We start from the raw sequence: 21,663 nt of genomic DNA on the forward strand, positions 1-21,663 counted from the left end.
CCGTGTGGGTACTTAGGTAGGTCGAATTTGGCGAGCAACCCTATCCCACGCGGGGGCCGATTGGCACGATCGCGGTGAGACCGAAAGGTCCACCCGTGACTGGTTCCCGGCGTTAGTCCGAGAGGGTCACGACTGGATTGTCCGTCCGGTGGGCGACGTGCCGCGATTCGAGTTACGTGGCCGTCCGCACGCCGGCGGGCGCGAATCCGCAACAATATATATATATATATATATATATATATATATATATATATATATATATATATATATGTATATGTATATATATATATATATATATATATATATGTATATATATGTATATGTGTGTGTGTGTATATATGTATATATAGTGTTGTGGTTACCAGATTCGCAAACCACCATTCAGGTCCCTTAGGTGAGGTATCTCGGTAAGTGCATGTGTAGTTAGGCCCAAACCCGTTGTCTAGTGGGAATACATGTCATTTATACGTGCTGCGACTCTTCAGGATAGCCGTTTTTCTTTTACTATCTTTATTTTGGACCAATCGCCACCATCACAACCACAACAACAACCACCAACCACAACGCCGCTTCACCACAACCGCCATGACCTTTTCCGTCACAACTCGCCACCATCGCATCACCGTCATCTCGCGCCACTCATGGGCACCGATGTTGGACTCGTGTAGGGCGCGCGTCGAACAGCGTGTACAAAATCACGGATTTTGTGCTTCAAAAACGGATCAAAAACGACACACGCCCACTTTTTGCCGTCCAATCGGTGAGCGAGGGGCGAATTGGCCCCGCCCCCAGGGCGATTGATATATGCAAATTTGTGGATCAAAAAGCCTTCACGCCCACTTTTTCTCGGGCCAATGGGGAGCGAGGTGAAAGGTCAAAGGGAGGGGGTCAAAGGCGAAGTTACGGGGGGATAAAAGGACGGTGTTCGTCAGTCAGAAGAAGGAGAACGAGAACGAGAAGGAGTCGGAACGGGAGAGTCAGCAGAACGAGAACGAGAGAGTCAGCAGAACGAGGGTCGGAGAGTCAGCAGAACGCGGTCGGAGAGTCAGCAGAACGCGGTCGGAGAGTCGGGGGGAGGGGAGTCGGAAGCAGAGGGTCGGGACTTCGCGGGCGGTGGAGCTGCTCGTCGTGTGCGTTGGAGTCGGGGCGGAGGGGGCGGAGCTGTGGAAAGGCGGCGACATCGGACGAGGGGGTGCTCGCGTCGGTGCCAGGAGCTGCACGCCCGAGGGAGGCCGGCAGCGCGACCTGGCCGAGGTGGAGACGCACACCAGGGATAATAAAGATCCTCTATACCCCGAGCATCAGCAACCCCCTCCTGTTTCCCCCCGCGCTGAGATAGTGCGACCAAGGGGGGCCCCGTTCCCACCCCCTGCCAGGCACTGTGCACGAGGCCCGCGGGTTGCGGGGCCATCGCCGCTCCGCGTCTCATCACCAGACGGGTAGGCCCGACCCGGTCTCGGCCTCAGGCCTACCCCATTCTTGGGGGATTTCTTTTCCTTGGTTTTGGGTATGTGTTGTCGGCGCCGTCTGTGAAGTAGAATTGTATAAGTGTTGCCGTGTGCTCGGTAGTCGGTATTAGCTCTGCACTGTGTTTTCACTTTTATGTTTGCTTTTTGTGTAAATGGAATTGTGTTTTCTTTTTTTTGTGTGCATTTGGTGGAATTGTATTTGTGTGCTTCCCGTGTGCCGCGAATAAATGTGCTTTATTGTTGAACTGTTCTCCCGCTTCGCTTCGTCTTTTCCTCCATTGAATCCCCATCTTGCTTCACGTAAAGGGTTGGTAGTGGGCTGAATACGCCCGATAATTAATCGAACCGTCGAGGTCGACGATAACACCGCTCGGTTATTCTGATAGTACGGAACGGGTCGCTTAAGTGGCCCGTGTCCGAAGTCGACCTGCGGCGAGGTGCGATCGCCCGGTCTACCCTCCGCGTGGGTACTTAGGTAGTTCGAATTTGGCGAGCAACCCTATCCCACGCGGGGGCTGATTGGCTCGATCGCGGTGAGACCGAAAGGTCCACCCGTGACTGGTTCCCGGCGTTAGTCCGAGAGGGTCACGACTGGATTGTCCGTCCGGTGGGCGACGTGCCGCGATTCGGGTTACGTGGCCGTCGCACGCCGGCGGGCGCGAAATCCGCAACACTGGTGTCAGGAGTGGGATACAAATTCATCGCCCTCCTCGCGGCACTGGTATCGGAGAACAGGAAAACGGGCTCTCCTGTCTCCGGCTAAATTTACGGGAATCGGTCCAGGGGTGAGAGAAGCGACCCCCGATTCCCTCCAAATTACGAGCGAGTTAAATTAACCCTTCACGAGAAGCAAGATGGCGTCTCAAGGCGAGCGGGAGCCGGGGGTATTAGAAATGTATATGTGTAGTAATGTAGAATCCATGGTCCAGGATGGAATCCCCGAGCAGGAAATGTTGATTGTGCAGGAACACGGACTCGCCCAACTGAACCCAGAGCCCGAAATGGGAGCGGCAGCGGCCGCGGTGTATGACACCTCCCCCCCCCCTCTCCACCAAAACCCTTCCCCAACCCCTGCCGAAACGGCTCAGCTGAGTGCATCCGGCATGGCCCAGCTATTCACCATGCTGGCACAAATGAATGCGGAAATGAAAGGCATGAACGAAAAGATGGATACAAATACAAATGAAGTGAAAACGACGATGGATGCGAATACACAGCAAATGAGGGAAGAGATGAAAGAACTACGGGGTGAGACGCAGAACATGGGCCGATGCCTGCAGGCGGGCATGAAGGCCGTTAGCAGGGAACTCGGAATGGCGACTCCACGTGTCGGAACGAACGAGCTGGAAGGGGGTGCAACGGCTGACAGGCCCACGGTGGAGGCGGGTAAGGAAAAAGTAATTCGGGAGACAAGAGACGAGGTGAAAGTAATTGCGAGGGAGAGAAAAGAACAATTAATACGAAGAGCAAGGATGAGGTACGCGGAGATCGTGAAAGAGCAAGGAGTGAAAAACAGGGAAGGACGGGAGCGACTGAAAGAGAAAGCAAGGTTGACCTACATAAAGATAAGGGAAAGACGCCAGAAAGAAGCAGAGACCAATAAACACGATGAAGACGGGGTAAGTGACGCGCACACACACACGGAGGTCGTGGAGGATAATGGGGGTGAGCTCGCGGACCGTGCAGGGACCCAGTGCGAGCACCTGGATGGCCTCCTCCAAGAACGAGGGGAGGGAGTCTGCCCCCTTGAGGCGAGTCACGACCAGGTGAGTTCGGTCGTGCTTTGCGAGGTTGAGAGGAGGAGTGCTGTGGACAGGTGCACGGAGAGCTTGGGGGGTATAGAGGCCCCGGAGACCCTTGTGGGGACACAAATCCCCAGTGTGGTTGTCCCTGTGTGTGTGGTGCAAGGTGTGAGTGCGTCCCCGTGTGTGGAAGCGACCCCGTGTGTGAGTGGTGTGGTGGCGATGGTGCCGGAGTACGTGCTTCCCAGCACGCCGTGTGTGGATGAGGCACGGAGTGTGAGTGAGGCACCGCGGGTTGGTTCCCCCGCGTGTGTGGGTGAGGCACCGCGGGTGAGTGCCCCGCGTGTGTAAGTAGTATGGTTTGTGTGAGTAGTGAGGCACGCGTGAGTGAAAGGTCGCTGTGTGCAAGGGAGACCGTGTGTGTGAGAGAGCGGTATGTAAGGGAGATGTCGGTTGGCATGCGGGAGCACGCAGCCGCGTCTCCCGGTGTGAATGTGATGGAGTGGACTGTGTGCGTCGTAACACGCAGGTGTGCGTGGGTTGAATGGCGGCGACGACGGCGACAGAAGAAAGAAAGCCGAGTAGCGGCTGTAGTTGTTTCGAGGACCGTGCCGGGTTCACCCAGCAGTGAGCACGCGGTTCGTGCTGTGCAACGCACGAGACCACCACGTGCTCGCTTGCGAGAGTGAAGTCCCGGTCCGGAAACGCACGCGGTGGATTTGCCGATCCCGCGGACGGACAAAGTTTAGGCAGGACTACGGATTTGGACCGGACGGGTTCTCCACGCGATCGTGTGTGTTAAGCTCCAACGGGCAAAGCACATGTGTTCGCGTGGGGAACCCCTCGAGAAGTGGGGCTTGTGTTTTTTCTTTGCGCACGGTGACGTCATGGCTGCACGTGTGGTTGGAATCCGGCAGGAGGGGTATCTCTGCCGAATGGTACCGTCCAAGGAGGGACGAGGAACACGTGCAGCTGCGTGACGTCACGGGCAGGTGCAAAGTGCGCGAGCTCTGAGTTGCCGCGCAGGTGCTGCGCATGAAAAAAAAAAAAGAGGAGCAAGCCTCACTTTCGGGTGCACAGGATTCCTGGGCAAGGGGTGAAAGACCCTCTTATCCTGGGCACAGGATGGAAACTAGTTAGGGGGAAGGGTTAGCTTAGTTAGACCGACTTCATGGGGCAGGGGTAAGTCCTCATGGAGTCCGTGGAATGGATTAGATAGAGGGATTTAGTGAGCTTTAGGTTGTGAAATAAAATGATTTATTTGGAGACAGTGACAGATTTTTGGATGTGTAGAGGGGACGTAGTTTAGCTACGTAGGTTAAAAGGAACGTGCTGTAGTTTAAGGGACGACGTGGGAGCACGAGTTAGTTAGGGGATGTAGTTAGAAGGATGGCAGAGTTCAGCGGTGTGTGTGTTGAAGAGTTGTGAGTTGAGAGGTGAGTACATGATGAGTGAGTGAGGCCAGCGGGTCTGTGTGAGTGGAGCGAATGGGGAATGCATGGTGCGATGAGTGATTGGGGGGAGGAGTGACTCCCGCCCAAGGGACCCCGGGGTCAGTGTAGATTGAGTTAGTTGGGTTAGTCAAATTGAAAAATGGAGGTCGTTTTGTTGTTGGTGGGAAAGTAGGCTCGAGACCCATTTGGAGGGGTGCAGGAGCCCTGTTGACGGGCTTGGGAGCGTGGCTGCGAAAGGTGAGTATCGCTGAGTGGGTACCCCGGGCACCAGGCTAGTCGGCCGTGGTAGGCCATGGGCCCATGGGGGGCCGGGATAGAGTAGTGGGCACGGGTGCGCCTGCTTGGTGCGGGGGCCCGGGCGCCATTAGCCGCGTGAGCAGTGTTGTGGGCACGGGTGACCCTCGGAAAGGGGCCCGGGAGGCCGGCCTGCCACGTGTGCGTTTCAGGGGAGGTGCCATGGGGGGAACTCCCCGGTGTTAGGGAGCTGGTAGGCTCGGAGGCAGTGTAGTGCCCGGGGGTGCCATAGCGGGAGAATCGGCAGAGGGTCGTGCCTGCCAAAGGGAGCCACGTGTCCCAGCCAGGAGACCGTGTGAGGGCACGGAGAGAAAATTGGGGGGCGAGGCCCGAAATTGTAAGGACACCAACACAGGCGACGGGAATCTGGGTTGTTAGAACCAATAGTTTAAGCGAGAGGCGCTTGTTGAAAGCCCCGGGGTAGTTTAACTGTTAAATGGATAGGGTAGATTAGGAGATGTACCCCTCCGCACCATCCATCCCCTCGCTGTCGTTGTGGGCCGCTGGACCCACTTTGGGTTAAGATCGCCGAACTCTGGGGAGGCCATTCTGAGGCTTCGTTGGGCCTCGACACAGGACGTTAGCTCTCCCTTATTCCCCTCCGGGAAGGGAACGTAGGGGTTGGGAGTAGGCTAGGTGACAGGATAGGTTAGCCGAACAAAGACGATAAAGGGGGTTAGGGGACGATTTATAGTGGGGAAGTAAAAATAAAAAAAAAACAAAAAAATTAAGGGGGCTAAATTGGTTTTTCACAAATTAAGGGAGTGGGTATGTACAGTGACAGGCAAAGGCGATAGGTTGGGAGGGAGACTGGTAGGTAGGTCCGAGCCCGCCTTCCAAGTGGCCAGCACCACCGCACTCCCTCCACCAACCTCCATTGAACGGCAAAGGCTGGCCAATTTCATCGGCTGGCCGTGTTTTGCTTCAAGGCGGAGGCCGGCCAACTTCATCAGCAGCTGTGTGCTGCAAGGCCTGTGCCGGCCAGTTCATCTGCTGGCTGTTTGTCTTCGAGGCCTGTTCCGGCCAGTTCGTCTGCCGGCTGTGTTTGCCTGCAGCGGCCTCCTTCTTCTGCGGGCTGTGTTTGCCTGCTCACCTTTGCCATGCCATGCCCACTGCCCCTGTTCACCAGCCCCGTTCAATTTTTGCTTTGCCCCCCCTGTTCATTTCCATGTGCGCCAGGATCCGCAAGGCAACAGTTTGCAAGCTGCAAGAACTGCCCTGTTGGCAGCTACAACACGGGCCTGCAGTGGCGGCCCGTGCACCGTGTTTGCGTTCACTGCATTTAGTTCAAACCGTTCATGCATCCATTCGTTGTGCTCATTGCGTGTGCCACTTGAGCTGGCACGGAGACTGCGTTGTGCAGCCCAAGCACCGTTGTGGTTCACTGCGTTCAGTTCAAAAGGGAAGGCCTTGGACTGCGTGTGAGCAGCCAGCCACGTTCCCTGTCACCTGCATTGTTTTGAGCCAGAGACTGCATGCGGGCAGCCTGGCTCCCTGCTAACTGCTTTCTTTTGCAGAGTTCAATGATCCTGGGCCATGGTTTAGTGTAAAATTTGTAAGTTAAGGTTAAGATGTACTGTACATATGAGTGCGCCCCCGGCATGTCTGTCTAGCGCCGGCAATTTTATTTAAGTCGTCCGTGTGAGTGAGTTTGTTTAGATAGTTACGCAGCCCTCAGGTTATTTATTTTGGGGACACGAATACCATGAATGTCGCACTCAGGGATCCGTAGGTAAAATGTACTAGGGGAAAACTACACATGATGGCACACGAAAATTTGATGACTCGGGACGAGTCTGTAAAAAGGGAAGGGGGTAGTGTTGTGGTTACCAGATTCGCAAACCACCATTCAGGTCCCTTAGGTGAGGTATCTCGGTAAGTGCATGTGTAGTTAGGCCCAAACCCGTTGTCTAGTGGGAATACATGTCATTTATACGTGCTGCGACTCTTCAGGATAGCCGTTTTTCTTTTACTATCTTTATTTTGGACCAATCGCCACCATCACAACCACAACAACAACCACCAACCACAACGCCGCTTCACCACAACCGCCATGACCTTTACCGTCACAACTCGCCACCATCGCATCACCGTCATCTCGCGCCACTCATGGGCACCGATGTTGGACTCGTGTAGGGCGCGCGTCGAACAGCGTGTACAAAATCACGGATTTTGTGCTTCAAAAACGGATCAAAAACGACACACGCCCACTTTTTGCCGTCCAATCGGTGAGCGAGGGGCGAATTGGCCCCGCCCCCAGGGCGATTGATATATGCAAATTTGTGGATCAAAAAGCCTTCACGCCCACTTTTTCTCGGGCCAATGGGGAGCGAGGTGAAAGGTCAAAGGCAGGGGTACAAAGGCGAAGTTACGGGGGGATAAAAGGACGGTGTTCGTCAGTCAGAAGAAGGAGAACGAGAACGAGAAGGAGTCGGAACGGGAGAGTCAGCAGAACGAGAACGAGAGAGTCAGCAGAACGAGGGTCGGAGAGTCAGCAGAACGCGGTCGGAGAGTCAGCAGAACGCGGTCGGAGAGTCGGGGGGAGGGGAGTCGGAAGCAGAGGGTCGGGACTTCGCGGGCGGTGGAGCTGCTCGTCGTGTGCGTTGGAGTCGGGGCGGAGGGGGCGGAGCTGTGGAAAGGCGGCGACATCGGACGAGGGGGTGCTCGCGTCGGTGCCAGGAGCTGCACGCCCGAGGGAGGCCGGCAGCGCGACCTGGCCGAGGTGGAGACGCACACCAGGGATAATAAAGATCCTCTATACCCCGAGCATCAGCAACCCCCTCCTGTTTCCCCCCGCGCTGAGATAGTGCGACCAAGGGGGGCCCCGTTCCCACCCCCTGCCAGGCACTGTCCACGAGGCCCGCGGGTTGCGGGACCATCGCCGCTCCGCGTCTCATCACCAGACGGGTAGGCCCGACCCGGTCTCGGCCTCAGGCCTACCCCATTCTTGGGGGATTTCTTTTCCTTGGTTTTGGGTATGTGTTGTCGGCGCCGTCTGTGAAGTAGAATTGTATAAGTGTTGCCGTGTGCTCGGTAGTCGGTATTAGCTCTGCACTGTGTTTTCACTTTTATGTTTGCTTTTTGTGTAAATGGAATTGTGTTTTCTTTTTTTTTGTGTGCATTTGGTGGAATTGTATTTGTGTGCTTCCCGTGTGCCGCGAATAAATGTGCTTTATTGTTGAACTGTTCTCCCGCTTCGCTTCGTCTTTTCCTCCATTGAATCCCCATCTTGCTTCACGTAAAGGGTTGGTAGTGGGCTGAATACGCCCGATAATTAATCGAACCGTCGAGGTCGACGATAACACCGCTCGGTTATTCTGATAGTACGGAACGGGTCGCTTAAGTGGCCCGTGTCCGAAGTCGACCTGCGGCGAGGTGCGATCGCCCGGTCTACCCTCCGCGTGGGTACTTAGGTAGTTCGAATTTGGCGAGCAACCCTATCCCACGCGGGGGCTGATTGGCTCGATCGCGGTGAGACCGAAAGGTCCACCCGTGACTGGTTCCCGGCGTTAGTCCGAGAGGGTCACGACTGGATTGTCCGTCCGGTGGGCGACGTGCCGCGATTCGGGTTACGTGGCCGTCGCACGCCGGCGGGCGCGAAATCCGCAACAATATATATATGCAGACCTGCGACCTGCAGCCATCTACTCAGAGAAAAAATGTCAAAAGTCGCCGCCTACTAACTTCAGAGGGAATATATATATATATTTTTTGTCACTGAAATCTCTACATCCCCCTGTTTTGACATCCGAGAAATGGAATATGGTTTCCTTAATGAATGCTAGTTCATCTTCACTATTATTATGTCACACTTACTTCAGATTGCTCACTGTACTCCACCATGTGCAGTATCATCTCCCTATTAAGAACTAAGGTATGGCCCAAATGTTGCTATAATGACTCTTTAAAAGTGCTTAGATACTCCATCTTCCAGACACCTTGGTGTGCCCTAAACCATGGCCTTAAATTAATGAACCCTGTTTAAAAGCTGCTTGAACTAACTATACAGTACAGCTGAATTTCAGTCAACCAGTCAGTCAGTCATTATGTTAATGCAACTACATCCAGTACAGGCCTTGCCACTTGTTTTTGTGGAGTTTTCTACCCCAACAGCATGATAATATGAGAACAATTTCATGTCAAAAATCATGCTAGAATGGATTTCCAGCCATCCAGGGCACTAAGTGGGCCCTGGACCCCGCCATACAGCGGCGCTATCTTTGCTCGTGGTGATGGTAACCTGCTACTTTTAATGGTATTCTCCTACTCCAAGAAATAAGGAAACCCCTGCATAGGTACAGACTGTGGAGACGGTGTGTCGCAACATACGTTCGTCATCTAAAGTGGTTGCCATGGCAACCAGGATGCTGTTTTCCATCCGTTTCTGTCTGCACTCTAACTCCCAAAGTTTTCAACTTTCACGTTTCATATTTGGTACATAGGTACAGACTGTGGAGACGGTGTGTCGTGGCATACGTTCGTCATCTGAAGTGGTTGCCATGGCAACCAGGATGCTGTTTTCCGTGTAGTAGCACAATTCTGTATATACCTTCTTGTTTGGGCGTATATTGTGCTCGCTTGCGCTCTTGTTACTGATTGCAATATACAAATACATATATTGCTTTAAAATTATTTGGATCAGACTTCACTGCAATGCTTTATGAAAAATATTAATTATTAGACGAGTCTTTTAAAAACGATAAATGTATAAACAGGCGAGCATTGGGTGGCTTTGACACCAACTCTGGTAATTTAGATTTTAATTAACTCTGTGTGTGTGTAAGTATCACAGCAGTTGTTACTTCAATGAAAGCGATAATTTGTGGAATGATGTGAACATTCCGTACGGGCACGCACTACTTCCGGATAGTGATGACTTACTGTATTATAATAATTTCTCGATTTCTTATGCACATTTATAGATAAACACAATGCCCCAATCCAGTCATCGTTTACGAGAGTGAAGGAACGGCCTGTGTGGTTTTTGTTTCTGACACGCGGTTTGAAAGTTTTTATTTTTTTTTATTTTTTTTTTTTGCACATACAGCCTCAAACGTACGGGCACGTACTAGTAAAACAAATACGGGGAATAAGGAAGGACATGATGATCAATAAATAACAGAATAAACCAGATGGTCGACAGACAGATAGGAATGTAAGGGAGGAAAACCAGATCTTGTATACAAATGCAAAGTAATGGCCCACTATGGTGCCAAAATACCGGACTCAAACCACACATGGGAACACAGGCGAAGTCTTGCGGCAGGCACAAACGGGTTGTGACTGCAGAATGATGTGACACAGGACAAAGGTGCGAGGAGTGATGGTGATGAAGAGGCCAGGAGACGAGGGATTTTGCCAAGCAGAAAAGAGGGATGTCTTCTCCGATGTCTAATGTAATCTGCCACGAGCATGTATGGACATGGACATCATCACCTCCAGGACCGCCCTCATGCATGGTGGGCCCTTCTCATTGGCCGCCCGCTGGTTTGGGTGGAACCATCTTTTGGGCCATCCCGCACTGTGGGGCGACCCCTATTAAAATTGTGCTACTCCTCTCGAGCTCAATGCTCCATCACAACCTGCACTCCTCTGGCCAAATGGCCCAGATTAACACCCAAAAGATGATTTGTGTTCTCCAGTGTTCAAATACATAATTCAATTGAAATAAATTTAAGATTCTAAAGGTTGAAGAAATTTTTGGGAAATATACTGCTGTTGCTGCAGCGTCTTTTACACCACTTTATCTTACACGTTCCATTAGTTCTTCCTGCCATTTGTTTATGTCCTTTTTGATGTCGCTAAAAACAGTAAGTTTCTTGTTTGGAATGATTTTCATTTTTGTTTGACTGCCAGACAGGCAGAGTAAAAAAAAATTATCTCCATCCTCTCTGTGCACGTACGATCGGGACAATTTCAGAGCCAACATACTGCTAAACTACAAGATTGTTTTCCGATTCATGGACTGATTTTCAGGGGACCAAATTGAAAGGGGACAAGGCGAGGAGGTTGGGAGGAGGTGCAAGCTGTTGCACGTGGGAGGGGATGGAAGGATTAATGGCATGGGAATAATAGTATCAGAAGAGATCAGCAATAAGGTGGTCAGAGTGGACTGATGTCAGGGATGGATTGTTATGGCATGGTTGGTGATACAGAAGCAAATGGTGTGTTATGTTCGTATATGGGCCACAAACGGGAAGGATTGAGGTTGAGAAGCAAGAGTTCAGGGACGCACTGGAGAGGATGATGGAAATGGTTGAGCTGGAGGTGATGACATGCATTGTGGGGGACTTCAACGCATGTAAGAGTAGAGGAACCAGGTGAAGAGGAATGTGTTGGTAAGATTTGTGTGGGAACGTGGAATAGAAAGGGTCGAGAGCTGGTGGAGCTGTTTAGGGGCAACGCCCCTATAGACCCCCGACCCTGATTTTTTTTTTCTTAAATGGTGTGAACAAAATTTGGTACATCACAGGTGATGAAGGTTGTGGTCAAGTTTCATCCAAATTGTGTGTGTTCTTTCGGAGAAGAAAGCAACTACCTATTTTGGGGGGAAACCCCCTCGTACATCCCCAAGACCCCAATTTTGTTTTTGTAATGTCGTGAACAAACTTTGGTAAATCACAGGTGATAAAGGTTGTGGTCAAGTTTTATCGGAATAGCATGTGTAGTATCTGAGAAGAAAGCAAATATACCTCTTTTTTGGGGGGGGGGACCCCCTAGACCCCAATTTTTAAAAAAAACTTTGTGAACAAACTTTGGTACATCACAGGTGTTGAAAGTTGTGGTTAAGTTTCATCAATATTGTGTGTGTGGTTTCAGAGAAGAAAGCAAATACCTATTTTGAGGGGCAACCCCCTTCGGGCTCTTTTGTTGTTGTTGTTGTTGTTGTTAATGCCATGAACACACTTTGGTACATACTGGGTGATTAAGGTCGTCCTCAAGTTTCATCAAAATCGTATGTGTAGTTTCGGAGAAGAAGTTACAATGACGGTTAAAAGGATTTTTAGCCGAAAGGCGTCAGACTTTGTGAAGATAGGCCTCAGCAATCAAGACAGCAGTCTGTTGTTTGTACACCGCCCAAATAATGTTTTTTGTTTTTTTTTTATGTTGGAGCTTTTACCGTGGAGGGTATACAAGACGTTGCCATTATTTCCGACTATTTTTTCTTGAACAACTCTCCCAGGGCCCACAAATCCCATGTCATTATAAAGGTTTTTGTTTTAAAACTTCTGGAAATCTCAGGACATTGTGAAAGAAAACATTCGTCATTATTTACTTTTAACGATGTGTGGGCTATGTATGTGTCCATCAGGAAGAAGATAATTGTTTTTGGTCTCATGGTCACTTGGCAGTTTCAATTCCATGTGGTTTCCGCATATCTCACGGGATTATGAATTGGACAGGTGACCAAGACGGGCCATGACATGTATGAGCCATTTTGATCGTGGTTTCTGTGAAGTCGGTGATGGCATGATAATTAATGGAGGGGGAAGCATTAGGTATTCCGCTGTTTTGATATGGGAATGCCCATTTGCTTGTACGAGTCGGGGGAGGGTGAGGAGGGGATGACAGAGTTGTGGTTGGGGTGGTGGGAGAGCATAGATGGGCAGAGTTGGGAGGTTGAGGACTTTCGATTGAGGGGGATTGAGAAGTTGAGGCAGGTGGGTTGAGAGGAGTTAGGGATGGGAGCGGGTTTTAAGGCTTGAAATGGGGAGGGGATCGACGTCTTTGGGTTGGGAGGGGTCGGGTGAGGAACTGCGGTTGGGAAAGGAGTGGGGAAACAATGGAACAGGTTGAGGTGTTGGGGGAAGGGGTGAGGACCTGTGCTGTATATAAAGAGAGTCGAGCCATTTAATGTTCTCTCCATGAAGCGCTGTGATTGGATGATCTCAGTCACATGGTTTCAAGGTGCCATGATGCCCCCCCCTCATTTGAACAGCTCTGACTGCATTCAAAGGAATACAAGGAAGGATGTCGCACCCATTGCTCGGACATAGAAATGAAACTCTTCATCGCTGGAGAGCGCTACTTTCGAGAGGTCGAAGGCCAGCTAAAAGGGATGAACTAATTAATTAGTGAAACTAGTTGAGCAATCCGATAACCTCACTCACAATGGTCTTATTCTATTCCACCCTGCCATGATATGAAGGATAAACTGCTCTGAAAGTTCTACACCGTGAGGCTATACATCTTTGTGCGGAAGCAACTAGACATTGGAAAGCGGAGAATACAAGACTCCAAATCTGGAGGCGAACTCTGCAGTAAGAGTGTTGCCATGCAGGTCATCGTGAAAAAACACTCAAATGATCTGTTCTAATGCTGACTTTTTGACTGTGTTCATGTTGAGTGCTCGGATTCCGATTCACCACCCAATAACTCTTGTCAGCGCTCGAATGCTAGATATCCATCCATAGCTTCATGAACCCTATCTGACCGGTCGTCATCACATGATGCCGTTCAGCCCGTCTCCGATGCATGACGATGTAGGTTTGGAAATTCCGGTTTTTATTCTCGGTGTTTTGGCACAAGTATCATGTATTTTGTCGTTTGTTCATTCTCTTGATTTAAATTGTGGTGTCCTGATTTGGTCCAATAAAATTCTGTCATTTTCTTCATTCTGTCTCGTACAAATCCTCTACTGCACTTAACCCAAAGATATTGTTCCCTCTTATCTGATCCCAGCTTCCAAGCGAACATAACTTGATTGCAAGTGGAAACGCAGATTTCTCTGTCTCTCTGTCCAAGCTGGCCCTCAGATCTGCTGAATTACAGCCGTAGTACTCTGAATTTAGCCAGAGCTGAAAGCCAGCCGATTAGCTGGATTTAATCGGTGAATCCAGAAAAAGTAGGCCTACTGAAAACATCTTTGGATGGAATTCAAAGGGTAGAAAATGTCAGTACTCAAGATATCACCAAGTTTCACACGCATAAATTGCATGGATGTGTAGCGATAAACATGAGTACGAGTATGCGCATTGGCTCCCATCTCTCTCGTACTGCGTGCTCAAAGGGTCACGGCTCCCTGGGGAGCAACATGGCGCCTATTGTTCAGTTGGCCAGACTCTCTTTATATACTGCACCGGTGAGGAGTTGTGGTGGGGGGAGGGGGTCGGTAGGGGGTATGACAGCTTGGAGTGGTTAGGGGATTGACGCCTTTGGGTTGGGAGGGAGAGGGTGAGAAATTGGGGTTAGAGGGAGGCTGAGGTTTGGGAGGTGGAGGTTTAGGGGGAGGGGGGATGAAGCCTTGGGGTTTGGGATGGGGGTAGAGTTGAGGACTTGAAATCAAATTTTACATTGCATGAATTTTCTGTGAGTCTCTGCTAGTGATCTGTAAATTGGCTCGTGACAGGGATGAGAGTAGTAAGGACATGAATGGGGGAGCAGTGATTAAGGATGGTGATAGAGAGGAGGGCAGTGTTCCCATCGTGTGCTGCCTTTTTTGGGCTGCTGGTTGCATCATTGGTTAGGGGCACGGCTATGCCGCTGATGCAGTGCCCCTATTACCAGTATACTAGTGCTCATTTTGCCAACCTCGGAAGGATGACAGGCTGAGTCAACCACCTGGTGTTAATTCAGTGGCCAACGGGGCTCGAATTCAGGACCCCAGGATCCCAAGCCACCACCCTAACCGCTGAGCCAACACCACGCTGGGAGCAGTGTTGAAGGTATGGGAAGGATATTTCAAGTTGTTGAGCCGGGGAGGACACAACGGCGAGCTGGAACTTCCATGTTATGTAGAGGGGAAAGTGGAGTTCTTGGATTCCACATTCCAGAGGAATAAGTGTGGACAGAATGAAAGAGGATGAAGAAGGGAAAAGTGCCAGGCATTAATGAGGTGTGTCCAGAGATGCTCGTTGCTGTGGGAGAAGTCAGAGTCAGTTGTATGAAGAGGCTGTTGAATATACTCGTATGTAGGAGAGAGGGTTCAATTCCAGACGATTGGAGGACATGGCTAATTGTGCCGATATTAAAGGGGAAGGGTGACGTTCTAGATCCGGGGAAGTACAGGGGCATGCATGACACTAGTCATATCATGAAGGTACTGGAGGGGATTCTGGATGAGAGGATAAGTTAGTGTGTGGAGATGCAGATCGAAGAAAAGCAGCAAGGGTTTAGAAAGGGAAGGGGAACAACGGATGGGATGTTCATGCTGAGACAGCTGATGGAGAAGAAGATGGAGGCGCAAGGTTAGATAGCATTGGGATTTGCGGACCTGGAGAAGGCCGACGACACTGTCACGAGAGAGAGAGAGAGATGGTGACGGCGACACTGAGATGGATGAGAGTACTGGAAGAAGAAGTATGTTTGTGCTCAAAATATAACATGAGATTGAAATTAAGTTGTTCCTCGATCATAAACTGACATCTAAAGACAGACAGGCGGACAAAGTGAACCAATTGCAGAACCCGCTTTTCGCTCCGCGCATGTGCTCGTACGGGGTACTTATGAATTGTTGAGTTGTTGAGGGACTATTTGGACCATTCCTCCTTTGAAGTACCTTCTATTTTATCACCATGCTGCAGATGCCATGTTCCTAAGATTATTCTGCATCCAGAACAGCTCCACAAGCCTTTTGACCAATCCGCCGGTTCTTGACTTGGTTGTAAAATGAGCTGTTTTGTTGTTTTCCTTTCTTTGGAAGGGCAGAGAGTGGGAACTGTGTGGGTGAGGGGTGAAGAGGGATGTGGAAGGGGGAAGTGGAGCAATGGAGTCTTTGCCATTATTAAATTGCTTTGATTTTGTCACCTTCAACACAGGGAATAACGATTATATCCTTTAACTGTTTTGTGCAATGAAGACCATTGAAAATTCCTTTATATTTTATGTACAGAAGAATGTAAAGACCCGTTGCTTAGAGAAAAATAAATAAACATGGGGGCAATACCCCTGGGACGTCACCTGGTAGCGGCTTGGTAAGATAACCAGGGAACCACCGGTAGGCATCGATTGGCCACAAAATATGTCACCGAGAAGAAAGTAAATACCTGTGGACTTTTTTAGATCCTCGTGGAGGATCTCCAAGTCTGACTCATGTTGTTGTTCTTCATCTTCTTCTTGTGGACCTTTTTTGTTTCACAGCCTTCAGTTTTCATCGAAACTTCCTGAAACTTGGCATATATATGTAAAAATACCCTGCGCAGACAGTAACCATCTCCGATTTTAAAAATTCCTCCCAGAAAAAAATGTTTCGACGTCAAAATATCTCCGCTAATGGAAATCGTCTAAAAAATTATCTCCGAAACTGGGCAAGCTTTTTGAATTCTGTTTGCGGGAATCGAACAGGGCATTAGCAGATATGAATTACCGCACATATGATACATCACTATGACGTCATAACAATTTTTATGACGTCATTCCTATTTTTTGACATTGTTTTTTGTTTCACAACCCAGAGTTTTCATCGGATGTTCGTGAAACTTGCCATGTTTATGCAGAAAGCCCACGCGCAGGCAGTAACCATCTCCGATTTTGGAAATTCTTCCCAGAAAAAAAGTTGACGTCATAATATCGCCGCTAATAAAAATCGCCTATACCATTATCTCCGAAACTCGACAAGCTGTTTGAATTTTGTTTGCGGGAATCAAGCCGGGCATTAGCGCAGATAATTTATCGCAAACCTGATGCATCACAATGACGTCATACTCGTTTTATGACGTCATCATTAAGAGGACGAGGATCTTAGCTCATTTGAGCTTGTTTTTTTTCAGACCCTGACTTTTTTTTAATGCCGTGAAAAATCTTTGGTGCATCATGGTTGATTATGGCAGTGGTCAAGTTTCATCGAAATTGTGTGTGTAGTTTTGGAGAAGAAAGCAAAAATAAAAAAATATATATATACAATGTCGAGGCTCATTTAAGAGCTAACACACAGAACGTATAACAAGGGGAGCAGGAGACAAGAGAGGCGGGAGAGGGAAGCACAAAACAGTGGAGAACAGAGACATGAGGAGATCTGTGGAAGGGAGAGGGATGGGGTGGGGAACATGGGGAATACAAGATGGACACTACAGGGACTTTCAGGAAGGAAAGCAGGGAATTTGAAGGAGGTGGGTTTGAGTTGGATTAATGGGGGTAGAAAAAAAATCATGGTTTTGGATGGGGGAAGACAAGAGATGGTGGTGAACAGGGAAGAGTGGGATTTTAGAGTGTGTGGGAGGTCGTTCCAAAGGCAGGAAAATAAGGAATGAAGGTGAGCAGTGATTCGTGATTTTGGTAGTTCAACTCGAAGGAGGTTGTAAACTCTGGTACGTCATGGGTGATGAAGGTTGTGGTCAAGTTTCATCAGAATTGCATGTGTAGTTTCTGAGAAGAAAGGAAATACTTATTGGGGGGGTGGGGTGGGGAGGAAGGGGTAACCCCATCAGAGAGTCCCTTACCGGAACCACGTTCCAGATGAGCTAAAAATTAACTTTTACCCTTTAAAAAAATCATGTGAATAAATTATATAATATCAGCTGCTTTTTTTTGTTCGTATCCTTTTATCACCTGTGTAGCAAGTAGAGCGACCTGCTTTGTGATGGTTTAAAAGGCGGTGTATAATCAGGAACGCTGTTTGATAGGGCGATATGTTACTGTTTCATCAATAAAATGGAAACGTTGAAAAAAAAAAAAAACAAGTATTGAATATAGTGAACGGGATTGAATGAGACTGCCGATTGTTTTAAGTGAAGAAGAATAAGGATGAAGAGCTTTTGTTTTAATGTAAATTGAAACCGGCCAATCTGTCGTCACCTTACTCAACTATGTCACACCGCCCCCCGATCTTCTCGGCAAGTCTGAACACTTGTTGATGCGATCCAAAGGTCACGTGACGGGAGTCGGCGAGAGTTTGCGCCATGCCGACTCCGCCCTCTTGCCTTGTTCAAATTGTTCTCTCCAACTCCGGAGCTCCCTATTATTATTATTATTATTATTGTTATTATTGTTATTATTTTTTTTAATGGAACAAACGGGTAATTTGATCACATTGATAGTTTTTGTTCGTTCTTGTCTATCTTTGAGTGCTCACGTCTTGTTTTACAATCATTAACGTTCTTCGTTCCTTATCGGTGAGATTATCGGTGAGATTGACATCATTTTGTGTGCGAAATATCGATTCAAAGCAACGCAGTGTGTACTCTGTTTCCTTGAGATGGCTTGTATTTACGTGATGACGCACATAGTGCACACGAGCTGCGTGATGACGCACATAGTGCGCACGAGATGCGTGATGACGTACCAGCTACACTGCTTTTAAAATGCGTGATGACGTTTCCGTACGTGCTTACGTGCATCGGCGTAACGGGCCTCGTGTGTTCGGAACCAGGAAGTGAGTCGGGACGAGGGAACGTACCAAGTGTGCGGCGTTGCTGGCGTCTCTGCTGGAAGGATGAGCACGGTGGGCCCACCCATCGGCGGCTCTGGAGCGGGGAAGACGGGACGGAAAGGTACGGTGGCTGATTCGGACGCTCTGTGCTTGTGTGTCCGTGCCTCGCCTTGCTCCCCGACAGTCCGGAGGCGCTTCTTCCCGAAGGGTGTTTGAAAGGTTCAAAAGAGCAGTTTTTTCCTCCTTCCGTTCGCCTCGTGATGGTGAATTGTTCGTTGTTTATTGCATTTGAAAGCTGCTCGATGTCGGCCAGTGTGACGAGGTGTCGTGAGGACTGTCATTGTCGCGGGTTCGGGAGGATGAGCTGGGGGCAGTGAGTGTTCCGTGCTGGCAGCCACGAACCCAGCGGCCTTTGTCGGTGTGTCCTTGGTGACGTTACTGTTGTGTAATAAGCTTGCTGATAATGGAGGTGTGTGTGTGTGTGTGTGTGTGTGTGTGTGTGTGTGTGTGTGTGTGTGTGTGTGTGTGTGTGTGTGTGTGTGTGTGTGTGTGTGTGTGTGTGATTCTAGGTAAGTGAAGGTGTTTGTGTGTGTGTGTGTGTGTGTGTGTGTGTGTGTGTGTGTGTGTGTAATTCTAGGTAAGTGAAGGTGTTTGTGTGTGTGTGTGTGTGTGTGTGTGTGTGTGATTCTGGGTAAGTGAAGGTGTTTGTGTGTGTGTATGTGTGTTTGTGTAATTCTAGGTAAGTGAAGGTGTTTGTGTGTTTGTGTAATTCTAGGTAGATGAAGGTGTGTGTGTGTGTGTGTGTGTGTGTGTGTGTGTGTGTGTGTGTGTGATTCTAGGAAAGTGAAGGTGTTTGTGTGTTTGTTGTGTGTATGTGTGTTTGTGTAATTCTAGGTAGGTGAAGGTGTTTGTGTGTGTATGTGTGTTTGTGTAATTCTAGGTAGGTGAAGGTGTTTGTGCGTGTATATGTGTTTGTGTAATTCTAGGTAGGTGAAGTGTGTGTGTGTGTGTGTGTGTGTGTGTGTGTGTGTGTGTGTGTGTGTGTGTGTGTGTGATTCTAGGTAAGTGAAGGTGTTTGTTTGTGTGTGTGTGTGTGTGATTCTAGGTAAGTGAAGGTGTTTGTGTGTGTGTGTGTGTGTGATTCTAGGTAAGTGAAGGTGTGTGTGTGTGTGTGTGTGTGTGTGTGTGTGTGTGTGTGTGTGTGTGTGTGATTCTAGGTAAGTGAAGGGGTTTGTGTGTGTGTGTGTGTGTGTGTGTGTGTGTGTGTGTGTGTGTGTGTGTGTGTGTGATTCTAGGTAAGTGAAGGTGTTTGTGTGTGTGTGTGTGTGTGTGTGTGTGTGTGTGTGTGTGTGTGTGTGTGTGATTCTAGGTAAGTGAAGGTGTTTGTGTGTTTGTTGTGTGTATGTGTGTTTGTGTAATTCTAGGTAGGTGAAGGTGTTTGTGTGTGTATGTGTGTTTGTGTAATTCTAGGTAGGTGAAGGTGTTTGTGCGTGTATATGTGTTTGTGTAATTCTAGGTAGGTGAAGGTGTGTGTGTGTGTGTGTGTGTGTGTGTGTGTGTGTGTGTGTGTGTGTGTGTGTGTGTGTGTGTGTGTGTGTGTGTGATTCTAGGTAAGTGAAGGTGTTTGTTTGTGTGTGTGTGTGTGATTCTAGGTAAGTGAAGGTGTTTGTGTGTGTGTGTGTGTGTGTGTGTGTGTGTGATTCTAGGTAAGTGAAGGTGTGTGTGTGTGTGATTCTAGGTAAGTGAAGGTGTTTGTGTGTGTGTGTGTGTGTGTGTGTGTGTGTGTGTGTGTGTGTGTGTGTGTGTGTGATTCTAGGTAAGTGAAGGTGTTTGTGTGTGTGTGTGTGTGTGTGTGTGTGTGTGTGTGTGTGTGTGTGTGTGTGTGTGATTCTAGGTAAGTGAAGGGTGTGTGTGTGTGTGTGTGTGTGTGTGTGTGTGATTCTGGGTAAGTGAAGGTGTTTGTGTGTGTGTATGTGTGTTTGTGTAATTCTAGGTAAGTGAAGGTGTTTGTGTGTTTGTGTAATTCTAGGTAGATGAAGGTGTTTGTGTGTGTATATGTGTTTGTGTAATTCTAGGTAGGTGAAGTGTGTGTGTGTGTGTGTGTGTGTGTGTGTGTGTGTGTGTGTGTGTGTGTGTGTGTGTGTGTGTGTGTGTGTGATTCTAGGTAAGTGAAGGTGTTTGTGTGTTTGTTGTGTGTATGTGTGTTTGTGTAATTCTAGGTAGGTGAAGGTGTTTGTGTGTGTATGTGTGTTTGTGTAATTCTAGGTAGGTGAAGGTGTTTGTGCGTGTATATGTGTTTGTGTAATTCTAGGTAGGTGAAGGTGTGTGAGTGTGTGTGTGTGTGTGTGTGTGTGTGTGTGTGTGTGTGTGTGTGTGTGTGTGTGTGTGTGTGATTCTAGGTAAGTGAAGGTGTTTGTGTGTGTGTGTGTGTGTGTGTGTGTGTGTGTGTGTGTGTGTGTGTGTGTGTGTGTGTGTGTGTGATTCTAGGTAAGTGAAGGTGTTTGTGTGTTTGTTGTGTGTATGTGTGTTTGTGTAATTCTAGGTAGGTGAAGGTGTTTGTGTGTGTATATGTGTTTGTGTAATTCTAGGTAGGTGAAGGTGTGTGTGTGTGTGTGTGTGTGTGTGTGTGTGTGTGTGTGTGTGTGTGTGTGTGTGTGATTCTAGGTAAGTGAAGGTGTTTGTGTGTTTGTTGTGTGTATGTGTGTTTGTGTAATTCTAGGTAGGTGAAGGTGTGTGTGTGTGTGTGTGTTTGTATAATTCTAGGTAAGTGAAGGTGTTTGTGTAATTCTAGGTAGGTGAAGGTGTGTGTGTGTGTGTGTTTGTGTAATTCTAGGTAGGTGAAGGTGTGAAGGTGTGTGTGTGTGTTTGTGTGTTTGTGTGTGTGTGTTTGTGTAATTCCAGGTAAGTGAAGGTGTATCTGGAATTTACTTGTGTTTGTGTGTTTGTGTTATGAAGGCTTCGTTGCCAAATGCCAAGTATGCTTTGAGTGCGTGTGTGTGCATGTCTGCTGGCCACCACGTCACTGCTCTTCCAACTTCCTTTGTCTCCCCTCTCTTCCCCATTCCCTCTACCTCTTTCTTTCTTCTGGTCTGTTGTTCTGTCAGTCAGCAACAAGCCAAAGTCCGAAGTGTGTGTGTGTGTGTGTGCGTGTGTGCGTGTGCGCGTGCGTGTATCAAGCAACGACTTGTGAAGTCTTGATGTTTTGATTTCAGGTGTCGCTTGCGGATGTTACGTGTTGTGGGGATAACAGGTAGTCGTACAAAGTTGAGGTATCCCAATTTTTATTTATTTTAAGGGAGACTAGGGAGGTGCCCATCCCTTTGTGCGTCTCGCTCAACCGGTTACGAGCCACGCTCGTGTGTTTCAACATCATCGCTGTCTGTTTCCTTTGTTGGGTA

At 48.8% G+C, this 21,663-nt stretch overlaps 1 protein-coding gene across 6 annotated transcripts in view; it reads left to right on the forward strand.

Moving 5' to 3' along the window:
• LOC147034245 (SH3 domain-containing kinase-binding protein 1-like) overlaps window positions 1-21,663 on the forward strand; it is a 148,975-nt gene that overhangs the window by 64,107 nt on the left and 63,205 nt on the right. For 5 of the 6 annotated variants that reach the window (XM_085879267.1, XM_085879244.1, XM_085879254.1 and 2 more), the window contains exon 3: window positions 18,266-18,386. The exons of the other annotated variant lie outside the window; for it this stretch is intronic. In XM_085879267.1, coding sequence (XP_085735393.1) covers window positions 18,266-18,386 — 121 coding nt within the window. The remainder of the gene's footprint in view (window positions 1-18,265; window positions 18,387-21,663) is intronic. 6 annotated transcript variants of the gene reach the window in all.

This window comes from Eptatretus burgeri, chromosome 1, assembly GCF_056783735.1.
Source record: "Eptatretus burgeri isolate ZD-2024b chromosome 1, Ebu_testis_v1, whole genome shotgun sequence".
Classification (NCBI taxonomy): Eukaryota; Metazoa; Chordata; class Myxini; order Myxiniformes; family Myxinidae; genus Eptatretus; species Eptatretus burgeri.